The 13,154-nt window shown below is 42.9% G+C and overlaps 1 protein-coding gene across 1 annotated transcript; it reads left to right on the top strand.

Moving 5' to 3' along the window:
* Positions 1-7,344: 7,344 nt before the first annotated feature.
* LOC147453122 (uncharacterized) lies at positions 7,345-7,923 on the top strand. The gene has a single exon (XM_086519092.1). It carries the CDS (start codon positions 7,372-7,374, stop codon positions 7,807-7,809), a length of 438 nt encoding a protein of 145 aa, XP_086375218.1. The 5' UTR covers positions 7,345-7,371; the 3' UTR covers positions 7,810-7,923.
* The last annotated feature ends 5,231 nt before the right edge of the window (positions 7,924-13,154 follow it).

The raw sequence follows: 13,154 nt of genomic DNA, 5'->3' as shown, positions 1-13,154 counted from the left end.
GATTGGTTATGCCATTTCGCTCTTGAATAACAGGTCTTGAGTTCAACTCCTCGTTGGCTAGATCTTTAAGGTCTCTTGAATTAGTTTCCTACGACGTGAAATTAAACTCTCTTCTTCTCGGGTGTGTGTATGTGGGTGTGTGTGCACGCCAATAAAAGGAGGAAAATGGTATAACCTTTCTATCACCCAAGTGTGATAGATTGGTTTTGTCATTTCCCTCTTGAATAACAGGTCTTCAGTTCAACTCTCTCTCTCTCTCTCTCTCTCTCTCTCTCTCTCTCTCTCTCTCTCTCTCTCTCTCTCTCTCTCTCAATGTGTGTGTATGCATTCTTTGTTTATGCATGTGTGTGTGAGTTTTTTGTTTATGCATGTGCTCTCTCTCTCTCTCTCTCTCTCTCTCTCTCTCTCTCTCTCTCTCTCTCTCTCTCTCTCTCAAAAACACAATGTGTGTGTGTGTAGCTGTTAAACTAAATAAATAAATAACACACCAATTGAACAAGATGTTCAAAAAAGACAACTGGCTAAAGATGTCAAGGCAAAGATAAGTACAAAAACAATTTAGTCTTTGAATCAAAAATGTATAATACAATAAGAATGAAGTATCATTCCAAGGGAATTAGTACAAAGGTATCAAAAACTATCCCAATTTCATTATCAAATGCTTCCAAAGTCGGACTGCAGCAAGCTAAACCTCTTTAAACTTAAAAATTATTAGACCAGCTACTATCCTATATAATAAAGTACCAAATATTTTTTTAGCATCATATTCCTGCTAGAGTTGTTCCATTTGTTTTGACTTCTGCCATAAATCAAAGCAATCAAGGTATCCGTTATACCTTTGTTTTAGGTTGAGGTTATCAAAACAGTCAGCAAAGCCATCCAAAGCTAGCAGATATTCAACATCTTTAGAAAAAAACTCATGTATCTAGTATTATCAGTCGAATCAATTAGAACTAGGTTGTGTTATAGCAATCTTGGTAATCATTCCTTCTAACCAACAAAAGCTAGTAAATACACCAGTCAACAATAGCGCAGTTGATCTAAGTAGGATGAGGTATGCAAAAAAAACAACCATAAAGTAAGTTTGAGTAACTGCCAAAATTTAGAATAACATTTAGTTGGGTTAATCATCTGTAGCAAGCAAGGAGTAGGCCAGATCTCTATTTTTTGAGATTTTGTTATTAGAATATGGCAACATTTTTGTAACCAGAAAGATTATGCATAGCCAGCACCACCATCAGGCAAACAACCCTGATTCTCACCATCTGGTTGTTTGTAAATAGTATTTGATGTCATACTCTAGCACAGTAGCAGAGGATCAGTCAATACTAGGTAAAGAAGCCAAACAACATCATGTATGCTGATGTGAACAAAACTGAACAAGAAAATGGCAACAAAACCAGTATACCACTTTGCAGTGTTCCTTAGATTAAGCCTGAAGATGTAAAGTCTAACCAACTAGATCAAGCCAAGTATAAGCTCCCCCCCTTTTTTTTGAGAGTGTAACATAAAAAAGGCAGTAAAGACAGTATAACCAAAACTAGTGTATCATTTTGCTGCTCCCTTAACTCACTGATGTCATTCTTAATTCAAGAAAAAAAATCCTAAGGTGAGTATAGGTAATCAATGCTATGTAAGAAAGAAAGAAATCCCCCCCTGAAAAGATCAGTTATCTCAGCCAGTTATATGAGCTAGTGAGTAGAAGCATACTCATGATAGTTTCCCAAAAGCCAAGATAGGTAAACATCCAATGATTGCTACAATTATAACTATCAGAATATGACAGTACTCTAGTAACCAAAAAATTTATGCATAACCAGCACCATCTGATTGTAAAGGGTTTTAGCCTTTACACTCACCATCTGATTGTAAACAAATCCAAAAAGTATATATATGATAAGTTAGATGTTATATTCTTATAGAGTAGCAATCAGAAAACTAGCGTGAATGTATGCAGTCAGTACCAAGAAAAAAGAAGAAGGCCCCATTTGTAAAGACGAGTTAAATTAGCCCAACTTTGTTAAATGGGAGAACCAGACTCTGCTACTTATTCAAACATACCAAAGATTAAGCATGAAGATGTAGAGACTATGTATAACCAGCTGGATTAGGCCAAGTAAAAGCTCTCCCTCATTTTTTTTTAATGTAACATCACCAACTGCAGGCATCAAAGGATGGTAGTATAACCAATAACCCTCCTTCCATTACTTAGAAAAAAGCATGGATAACTAGCACCTCACCAGGCAGTCAGCCTTTGTATTCCCCATCAGTGTCAAAACACCAAGATAATAACCATATGAAAGATTCGATGTCATCTACTAGTATTGCAACTTAAAAAAGGGGCATCAGATTCAAAACAGTCCTAACCTATGAGGCGCCGGTGTTCAATACTATGTTTTCAAGAGATGAATCAACAGATCAAGCACCATTCCTTCCTCTCACTCTTTCCCAAGAAAAAACAACAAAGTCTAAGTGAGGGAGCAGAAGATCTCTCACCTCTTTATATATGGTCTTGAAGCACCAAGGAGGATCACATAATGCACTCTTTAATGTGATAGCAGCCTCGTCTAGAGCCCGAGCGAATGCAAGATACCGCAACAAAGGCAATCCCCAAAGAGATCCGGGGCCGCGATGTAGTATGAGAGCCGCGACAGTTTGATGAAAACCAAGCAGAGTCAATGAACTCGAAAGCTGCCCAAATACTCAAGAGGCCAAAGTCTAGGTTTGTAGTTAAGAGATAGATTAGGGGGTAGTATCCATAGGGTAGCCCCAAAAGTTGGTAAAAAGCACTAACTTCACCAGCAATTGTACAGCAGAGGGTAGCAACTCAGTTTTACCAAGTGAGTGTGTGTGTGTGTGTATGTGTGTGTAGCGATGGTTAGCTTGCTGTGACAAAGTGTGTGTGTGTGTGTGTGTGTGTGTGTGTGTGTGTGTGTGTGTGTGGAGAAGAAGGAGAGAGAGAGGGAGAGCGCGGGTTACCTTTGCTTGCTTGAGCGCGCGCCAAAAACTCAGATCTGAGATCTGAGTTTTCGGACGCTCTCGGTTATTCTTTTACCCCTGTCGGCGTCGCTATAGGCGTCGCTATGGGCATTGCTAAGTTACTTATAACTTAGCGATGCCCATAGCGACGCCTATAGCGACGTCGTGGGTTTTCACATTTGAGTGTCGCACTGCGAGCGTCGCTAATATTAAGTACCTCTTGTAGTGTTAATTCCTATTGGCCAGAAGGGAAAAAGGTCCAATGGGGATTTAAATGTAATATTTGAATTAGCTAAGCTCCCACTAAAGAGGAAAGAGGGACACTTGTCACAAGGCTCTCCATTTGACCTCTTATTTCCTATTGGCTAAGCTTGGCATGAGCCAATGACGGGCAACAAGAGGAAATAGCAAGAGGGGTCGACCAAGTGAGAAAGAGGGGGACTGATTTTTGCAAGGCATTGTGGCACACACACTCACACAAGCTTATGTGTGAAGTAAAGAAGACTATCTCCTTCTCAAGCTTTAATGGAAAGCTGATCATCTACTCCAAGCTTGTGAGAAGGAAGGCCTACACCAACAACTCTTGGATTTGTGATGCAAATCCAACCAAGAGCCAATGTCCAATGCATGCTAATCTCCTCTACGATGCTAATTACTAAGCTATGCTAAGCTATTAAGAGTGATTATGTGAGGAGAAATAGTTCTTTCTCGTACGAATACTTCTTCTTCCTCTAGATCTACTTGTGAGGTCTTGGGTCTGAGACCGTGAGGGAATTGACGTGGTGTTTTTCACGTGTAAGCTTGGTGCTTGAAGCTTCCATCTTCATTGCACTCGTAAGTTATTGAAGGAACACAAATTATTGTGTTGTAAAATGTCTCCCTTGATGGGGAAACCTATAAAACAAAGCCTTTTGGAGGGGACACCGGTTCCATGTAAATTGGGTCCTCAACTGTTGTCAATAGCTTAGTTTCTCTCTCTTTTTGAAATACTGCTCATGCCTATATAACGAGGTGTTATGCTTTCATTGCTCTCTCCAACCAAGCACTCTTGCTATGCTCATTAGGAATCTATTCTTAATGAAATTCTCACTATGTCTATGTTATTTTCGGCTACACACAAGTTACTAGACCATTAAATGTTACATATTTAACTATTTTTGACAAGTATGGTTTGCAGGTAACTTAGAAATTGAGGATATTTGCTTTCTAATGGAGAGGTATGTAATAAAAATTGATAAATATATGTTGACAATAGTTGACATGTGGCAAAATATTGCTCAATGTATAGCTTATGCGAAAGGATATCACATTTATGGACATTTTATTATTTAAGTGCTCTTTATGAGCTATATCTATTTATGTTCGGATGGCAAGTATGTATTCAATTTGAACATTCAAGAAATGTATAAATTATAAAAATGTGCAAGAGAAAAATGCTCACTCTTGCATGGGAGGAGATTGCACCAAGTGACTGTTTCGTTCTTCTCTCTTTTCGTCATTCCTCTCTCGTCGTGTTAGTGTAGCACTCCACTCTACGAGGGGCATCGCCCCTAGAATCGCACAGAAACCATTCCTTTATATCTTAGGATATATATGCAATGACCACATATATGATATAAAATATGGCAACATCTTGTCTATTCTTGAGACGTTTTTTCAAAAATTCAAAATATGCCATCTTATAACAGATCTTCATATGAGATTTCATGCTAGCACATTACCAAAAACATTCTTGCCATGCATATATTGCACAGGTTCATAAATCCTTCAAACACTACGTTTTAGTATAACAAGTCCTATAAAAATAAGTAATCTTTAAGTATATAACATGCATTTCAAAAACTATTATAAAACCATGATCATTCTCCATGAGCTTGCCTATATACTCTCTTCACTAACGAGAGGAGCACTTGTACCAACAATAGAATAAGTATTTACGTCATCTCTCATACAATATACATGGCATCCACTACTTTTGTCCATTGAATATTTCCTTTTTTTTTCTAAATGTGCAGAATAAGCATGCAACTCAATGCTTGAGGTGTAAGATAGAGGGTAAATTTATGGTATCCATTGTAAATGGTACACTCGTTTAATCCTAAATACTTTTGATCATATATATTCATTGCGACGAGCAACCTCCTATGACTTTCCCTCAAATATACCCAAGTAACAACTATCCGAGAATGTTAACTAGTATTCGTGAGCAAGCTAGTGTCACCAACATTTCTATTGAGAATGTCCTTATATAAGCATGCATCTATGTGTGTGTGTTTATGAGAATGAAAATGATATGTGTGGATAAAACATGACATGAAAATCAACACATGGTAGGCAATGCTTTGCATGTAGGTAGATTTTAATGGTGCAGTACTAATCAATGAATCTTTACAACACTAGTATGGCCGGCCGCCTCCGGCGGCCTCTCTCTCTCTCTCTCTCTCGTGCAGTGCTCAATGTCATCATGGTCACAGGGCACACTGGCCAGAGCATACATGATTTGGTTTGAATCAAGTGTGTGTGTGTGTCTCTCTCTCTCTCTATAGCATGCTCTTCGAGAGGGTCCTGCAGCTCAGTGCTCGGAAAAAACCTAGGTTTAGTGTAATCCCACCTACAAATTTTAAAATTTACCTCCAAATTTTATATTTAAAAGCAAGAAAACCTACAAAATTTTGAAAGAAAAAGTGTAATTTTTGGTGTAAAAACCTTCAAATTTTGTCAATTTACCTCTGTTGTTTCACAGATGTAGGCTTGCCAAATTTTTCAAAAAAAAAAATTTGAGCACTGGTCCTGCTATGCGCCCATGCTCTCTCTCTCTCTCTCTCTCTCTCTCTCTCTCTCTCTCTCTCTCTCTCATGCCCTTGGAGCTGTGCGCCACCCTCATGCTATTGCAGGGTGCAGCTGCTGTGGCCCATGCAGGACCGCCCTGGCCTCCTCCTCCATGCTCTCTCTCTCTCTCTCTCTCTCTCTCTCTCTCTCTCTCTCTCTCTCTCTCTCTCTCTTTGCCCTTCCAGAGGGTCCTGCTGTGCGCCACCCTCATGCTCTCGCAGGGTGCAGCTATGGCCCCCTCCTCCATTAACGCTCGCAGCTCACTTGCAGGGTGCGGCTGTGGCCCCCTCCTCCATTAACGCTGGCAGCTCACTTGCAGGGTGCGGCTGTGGCCCCCTCCTCCATTAACGCTGGCAGCTCACTTGCAGAGGGTAGGAGTTGGGATTGAGTGAGGCGGTAGCAACAACAGGGCCGGCTGGACCGCCTTGGCCTCCTGCTCCATGCGGTGTGAAACTGCATGCGCCACCCTCTCTTTCTCTCTCTCTCTCTCTCTGCCCTTCGAGAGGGTCCTGCTGTGCGCCACCTTCATGCTCTCGTAGGGTGCGGCTGTGGCCCCCCCCTCTTTGATCAATATGCGCCCGGAGTGCAGGGCACAACTGCCGGATGAAGGAAACTCACTAAAAACACACACACACACACACACAAAACGGGTTTGAGGATTCTATATTTCTGCAAGTCTCTCCAGGCCTAGGTTGCGACATAGCTACCTGAGAGAGAGAGAGAGAGAGAGAGAGAGAGAGAGAGAGAGAGAGAGAGAGAGAGCTGACGCATTGCGGGCAACCATTCTCGGCATCGGCGCGTCGTTTGGGCTGTAAAGAAACCTCAAGTGAGAGGTGGTGGGTTTATATAACCTCTTAAGGCTTCTTGAGCCCGATCCGCAACTCAAGGGTTTTCTTACCCGCAACCCAAGGTAAGTTTCCCACTCAGGCTCGCTTTGCGCACTACCCACTCATGCTGTTCTTCTTGCCCGCAACCCAAGGCAAGCGCCTGCCACTCTTGGGCTGCGCCTGCCACTCACACTCGCTCAAGCTGGAGGCCCCTCCATGTGGACTGCTGGCCACCACAGGGTGGGGGATCCACGTCGGCGGCTGAGCACCTTGTAACTGCAAGAGACGGGCATTTGTAGCCACGTGGAGGTTGACCTTCTATTTTTAATATAGATATAAGATAAGATAAGATGATATCTCAGTTTAATGAGAGTAGGTAGAAAGTTATAAAGCTATATTCTAAGTTTGTTAAAAGGTTATTATGAGAATGTGTGTGTGTGTGTGTGTGTGTGTGAGAGAGAGAGAGAGAGAGAGAGAGAGAGAGATTACACTTGATGTCGGTAGTAACCTTCGCAAAAATAAACAATCTTCGGAATGCAAAAGGAAAAAGAAATGGTAACCAGCAACAAAAGGCCTAATGCGAGTTGCAAAAAGTAAAAAGCAAAAAGCAAAAACGTCGACACGTGGAAAGCATTAGTTTTTATAGAGCCGGGTAAAAGATTGCGGAACTCAATGAGAAAATTGGGATAAATGTGTGAGGGCAAAAGGAGCAAGAGTTTTGTGTTGAAGAGTAGAGATGGAGAGTAACGCAGAGATAGAGGAGGATGATGTGGGGACTGAAGGGGAGGGCGGCCGGGAGGTGCAGGTCATGAAGATGCAGGAGCCCCAGGATTCGATTCGCTCATCGTCAAGCAGCCAACAACTTGTAAGAGGAGGTGGTGGATATGGCTATCGCATGGTACCGTTCTATGTGGCACGCAAGTTCAGCTCCAGGATGGTTCTCGATGAACCACAGAAGTTAGAAGGTCCTCATCATCATCATGAAATCTGCAGCTCCCGGCCGGCAGTAGCCGCTGCGGCGGACGGTAGTGCTAATCCATCACCACGTCCCGAACTGCGCCGCGACCGACGAAAACCCCATTCTCTCATCAAAGCTTTCTTGCAGAGCCTGTGTCTTGCCCCTCGGAAGCATCATAAAGACATCACATCGTCGGAACCTTTTCATGACCAGTAACTCTCGTTAGCTCAGGCTAGGGCGTTTTTTTTGCGGGCTCTCAAGAATAGCAGTTCCTGCACTTTATTTTGATTGATGTCCCTTGATTGTTCCTTACATTAAAATTGTGCGCTCTCTCTCTCTCTCTCTCTCTCTCTCACACACACACACACACACTTCTTCGATAGATCTTTGTCTCTTGAGATTGTTCCTACTATGTTAGATTTCTCCTCTTTTTAAGTTCTTCCTCTTAATTGTCTTGTTTGTGTGTTTTGTTTGTTTTTTTTTGGGGGGGGGGGGGGGGGGGGGGGGGAGTGGGGGGGCCTCGTCACTAATTGACACCTTCATTTGGAGATGGGATCAATGGCTCACGATCATCGGTTGATCGTGATCGTTGGATTGCATACGGAATGCAAAAGATTCTCACTTTCTCAGATCCGGGACTTGAACCCACTATCCTCTCCCCCACAGGATTGACTCTAACCACTAGGCTAACGCGTGCTCGTTGAAAGGTGTGTGTGAGATAAGTTTATAGATCACGGCGTCCCGGACAGGTTTACACCTAGTTCACACCAAATTTGGTGTGGTGTGCACGCCCTCCCCAGTTCACACCTAGTTCACACCGTGTTCACGCCGAGTTCACACCAAATTTGATGTTGTGCACATATCTCCGAGTTCACGCTTAGTTCACACCTAGTTTAAATGTCGATCGAATGGCCCGGATTGCACCCGCCTCGTGACGCCTACTGTGGGCCATTGATCCCACCTCCCAGGGGAGGTGTCATTTAGTGACGAGGTGGGGGGGGAGGGGGGGGCTGCTTAGTTAAGTGTGAGAATTGTTATGGCATCCTTTCCCTTTTCTTGGTCTCTAATAAGATGGTGAACCAAGCTCATGTGGCCTTGTCTAGAGTATATTCCCTAATGCAAGAGTTCAACATTGAGATTATGAATGCTCTAAATACCTAAAGCTATTCTATATTTAGTTAGTAAAATTACTTACGTGGAGTTCAAAATAAGATTTTAAATGAAGTGGTAAAACGTGAGTCCTATGACTCAATGTGTGATGATTACTTAGGATAGAAAATCATCTTGGAAAAAAAAAATACAAGACTACAGAAGATAATGAGTGTAAAGATCGTGGAAGTACTTATGAAAAGTTACAACCTACTTATTGACAATGCTCAGGTACGAAAATCGGTCCATCTTTTTTATGAGTTCACCTTAAGAAAGCCCAACCCTCCTCTATGCATGGTGGCAGCATAGCCCTCCATGGTTACCTTACAGTACGGTGCAGATATCGACGAGACAAAGCTTCTTTTAAAAGTAAAATGCGTTGGAATAAGCATCGGAATACACGTCAGTATCGTGTCGTCGGTACATGTATCGGTCCAAAAATTGTCGAAATGCACGTTGTTACATGCATCAATACACACGCGGTAACATGCAACGGTATTTTTTTTAATATTTCGACAATTGTTTCGAGGCCCATCCCGGTGCATGTACCGAATTCTGTACTAACAACCAAACCTGCAAAATATTTTTTTGGATAGAGAGGGCTGGGAATTGATGTTGCATGTACTGTAGCAACAGAAAACAACCCTCTCTGCCTAAAGGAAGAGTGCACAAGCAACCGCACTCCACCTACAAGTTGACGCTAAAGAGCGAGTGTATACAGATTAGCAAAACTGTAAAAAGAACAAAACCTCAAATTCAAAGGCTTAATCATGAAAAGTTCTCAAAAGCATAACCATAACAGCGACTCCCAAACCATAGACACAACGACATTAAAAAATTTATAGCCATAATTAAAACATGATTCGAAAACTGCAAAACCATAAACATAACCCACTTCCTATAACATAACCATTACCATAACTTGCTTGTCATACCATAATCATAACAACCATACCATCATTGAAAACCAATAACCACAACCATAATCTGATTGCCAAACCATAATCATCACATGATTGCCATACCATCATTGCAAAACCATAACCATAACTTGAGTGCTAAACCCTAACCATATCATGATTGCAAAACCATAACTATAACTTGATTGCCAAACCATGACCACAACCTCTATGCCATACCATGATTGCAAAACCATAACCATAACCTAATTGTCATACCACAATCATAATCGCAAACGGAATACAAAACCATAAATATAAGCACTATAAAAATGTACATGCAAACAATCACTAAGTAAGACTATATCAAGAAGACCACAGCTACAAAAAAGGTTGTACCAAGAAGACTGTATCAAGATGACTAAGTAAGACTATATCAAGAAGATCCTCATGGTAATGCCTGCTAGTGAATATCCTCTCCCTCCTCCTGCACAGCAACTGGGTCAAAAGGGCCACAATTCCATGCTTGTACCCATACTTCTCCTCTCGGCATTGGGAAGGGGGAAATGGGAACAACTCCCGGCACACAATACACTACCTCTCTATAGCCTAGGTAAATATCCAGCACCCCTAACCACACAAAATCACGTACACACGCATACTATGTGCCAACCTTCAAACCATGGACTGACCTACAAGCAATCATGACTACCCGCACTCACACATGAGCACTTCAGTCCAATAAACCCATCAACAAACCATCATATCCTGACACCACTAGATGCATACAACTCCCCAATCTATAAATGCACTCACACAGGGAGGCGACACATGCCTCCACCACACACAAAATAGCTCACTCACTCATTCCCTCCGTCCCTCTCTGCACACACACACACACAACCTGTCCGCAGCCGAACTCACTGCTCGAGATTAGAGGGAAACGACAATTGAAATCAAACCACTCAAGACAACTAGAAGCACACTATGCATAACATAAAAAGTATCGAAATACAACGATGGCATCACTTGGCAACCACTTTCATGCTATGTGACTGCCCTCTCCCTTTACAACCTGGTGGCTATGTGCCTTCACCAACTGCAGCCCCCAATAAAACCCACACGATAGCCTCTCGGCCCTGGCTACCATACCCTGTAGTCATGCTCTCGGCACCTCATATGCGACTCACATCCTTCTTTTGCAACAGCGCTCTCCTAGGGTAGCACACCCTTTTTAGCTCTCCTTGGCCAATTAACTGTAGCACTATTTACAGTCGATGGTCCTCCCTTTTCTTCCCTTGATGACCTCCAACTGCATACGGCTTCCAAACTCTCTTGCGGCCTTGCACACCTTGCCACAAGAGGCAATCTCCAACTCGTTTCGTTGCACTTGAATCCAATTAGAGCTTTCAACTCTCTCTCCTTATCGCGACCCAGCCTTTTCTCTTTTGTACCCAGCCAGCCCTGCAACTTGCTCATCTTCTTCTCGTTTATGGCCAGATCCTCACCGCCTTACCAGCATGCAATCCACCGGCTTGATTGCAAGCCCGGAGTGCTCCTCATCTGTTCTCATTATGTGTTATCTCTAGCAACATCCTCCTCCCCTAATTGATTTTGTTAGCCCGTGATGAGATCTTTCTGCAACACAGGAGCTTCCCCTAGCTCCTCTAGCAGGTCGGTGACCCTCCTCCTCTGATCTCTCCCCCTATTGTCGACCTGCCTTGTAAGTTGCACCACACCATGTCATGCAAGGCTGGCCGCCCTCCTTTAGCGCTGCCCTGCAACTCCCCGTTATGCACCTAGGACCTCCCTCTTCATGCAGCCCCTACTGGCCCTGCTCGCTACCAGGCAGCCCACCTCTCCTCCATGCAACTCTGGACCTGCAGCTTACGCGGTTTCCCTCCTACTTCCACTCTCGGCCACCCGCTATCTGTAGTGGCGTCAACTGCTCATTTTTTTTTCCTGTTCATTTTAAGCTTTGCTTAAATAAAAAACCTTCCTTAGTTCCGCTTCACACGTCAGGAAATGCAATGTAAGGTTGCTCTATCAATTTGAATAATGATTCCATTGAGAAGGCCACATGGACACATATCAACAAAGCCCGCTCCACAAAGTAAAAATGGTTCCCAGATGAGGAGATCTTCTCCTGCAGGAGTTGTGACAACCAACACGATCGTCGACCACCTTGTGCTCCCATAATTCCCCATTGGACAAGTGCCTTCTGGTATTAAAAAAACCTTTAGTTCAGCAAAATGGAGCATTCATATTGCATACATAACATGTCACCTCCATGTGTTGATAACCTTGAAGCACATCAACCAATAGAGCTCAAAATACACAACTTGACCAACAAGATGCCGAATCTTGCATACACACCATAGTCCCACTTGTTCCAATCTGCACCTATCAAATGCATCATCACTCTCCCATCAACCTGCACACCTCCATGTACCTGTTGTTGACACTTCCGTTGCTCGGCCATCCTCAGCCGTAGCATCATTGCCCAACCCCTCGTTGAGCATTCATGCTCAACCACAGTATTACTTAGATATTAGAAAACTGGATAAGAAGCGAGAACATGATAGCATAATAAGAAGCTATATGTAGTATGTACAACTGTATAGATAGATAGAGAGGGAGATCTTATTAGCTGCATAAACCCCCCGGATTGAATGGAGAGCCCCGAGCTTCCCCAAGCGCAGTATAGGCCCCTCCTGGGTCAAAGGGATGGTTTTGAGCAGTACCACCCCGCTGTAAAACATATACAAACCATCCCCGCTTCGCTCTAGTAAATCTATAAGCCAACCATGCATGTAGCTGACCCTTGACAACATGGATCCACAAGTTTTCTCGATACACAAAAGTAGTCTATTCACCCACCTATGAAGCATCTGCACCATACATCATGATGCTCTTACTTGATAGAGAGTTCTCTATACCATAATCTGCATCCAAAAAACTTTGCAAAAAATGCAGAACCGCTTGTAAAGCAACTGTCAGAAACATGAACACTAACAGCATGGTACAAACCTTTGGCAACCTGTCTTCCAATGGCACATCTTCTTGGAGAACCAAGCCTACCTGTTTTTCAAGCATACCTTCTATTGTAGGTCCTTCGAATACCTGATTCACTATGCATACCTTCTATAGCTGATTCACTATGCAAATCCCTGTCTGCCATAGCTTTTGATACTTTATCTTCAACCACTTCATGCGAGAGAAAATTGGATTGCTTGACCACCTTTGGTTGGACACTAACCTGTTCTTCAAGGCCTTCTTGTACGACCATATCATCTGCTAAGAAAAAGAGAAATCCATGATCTATTACCTCATTTTTTGATAGGTCGACATCATCAACACCTTGTGGAATGCACTGCCGCTCTTCAACACGATCAGTAGGGCAAGGTTGCCCAACCCTCTCGCTAGCTTCTTCCGGTACAACTTCTACCATTGCTTTGGCAACATTGTAAAACTTGTCATGTGAGCTCTGATCCATAGCTTCCTATGATTCTT

The sequence above is a fragment of the Adiantum capillus-veneris genome, chromosome 8, assembly GCF_014529385.1.
Source record: "Adiantum capillus-veneris isolate H3 chromosome 8, ASM1452938v2, whole genome shotgun sequence".
Lineage (NCBI taxonomy): Eukaryota > Viridiplantae > Streptophyta > Polypodiopsida > Polypodiales > Pteridaceae > Adiantum > Adiantum capillus-veneris.
The sequence above is the reverse complement of the archived record's forward strand: the minus strand, read 5'-3'. Positions and strand labels throughout refer to the sequence as shown.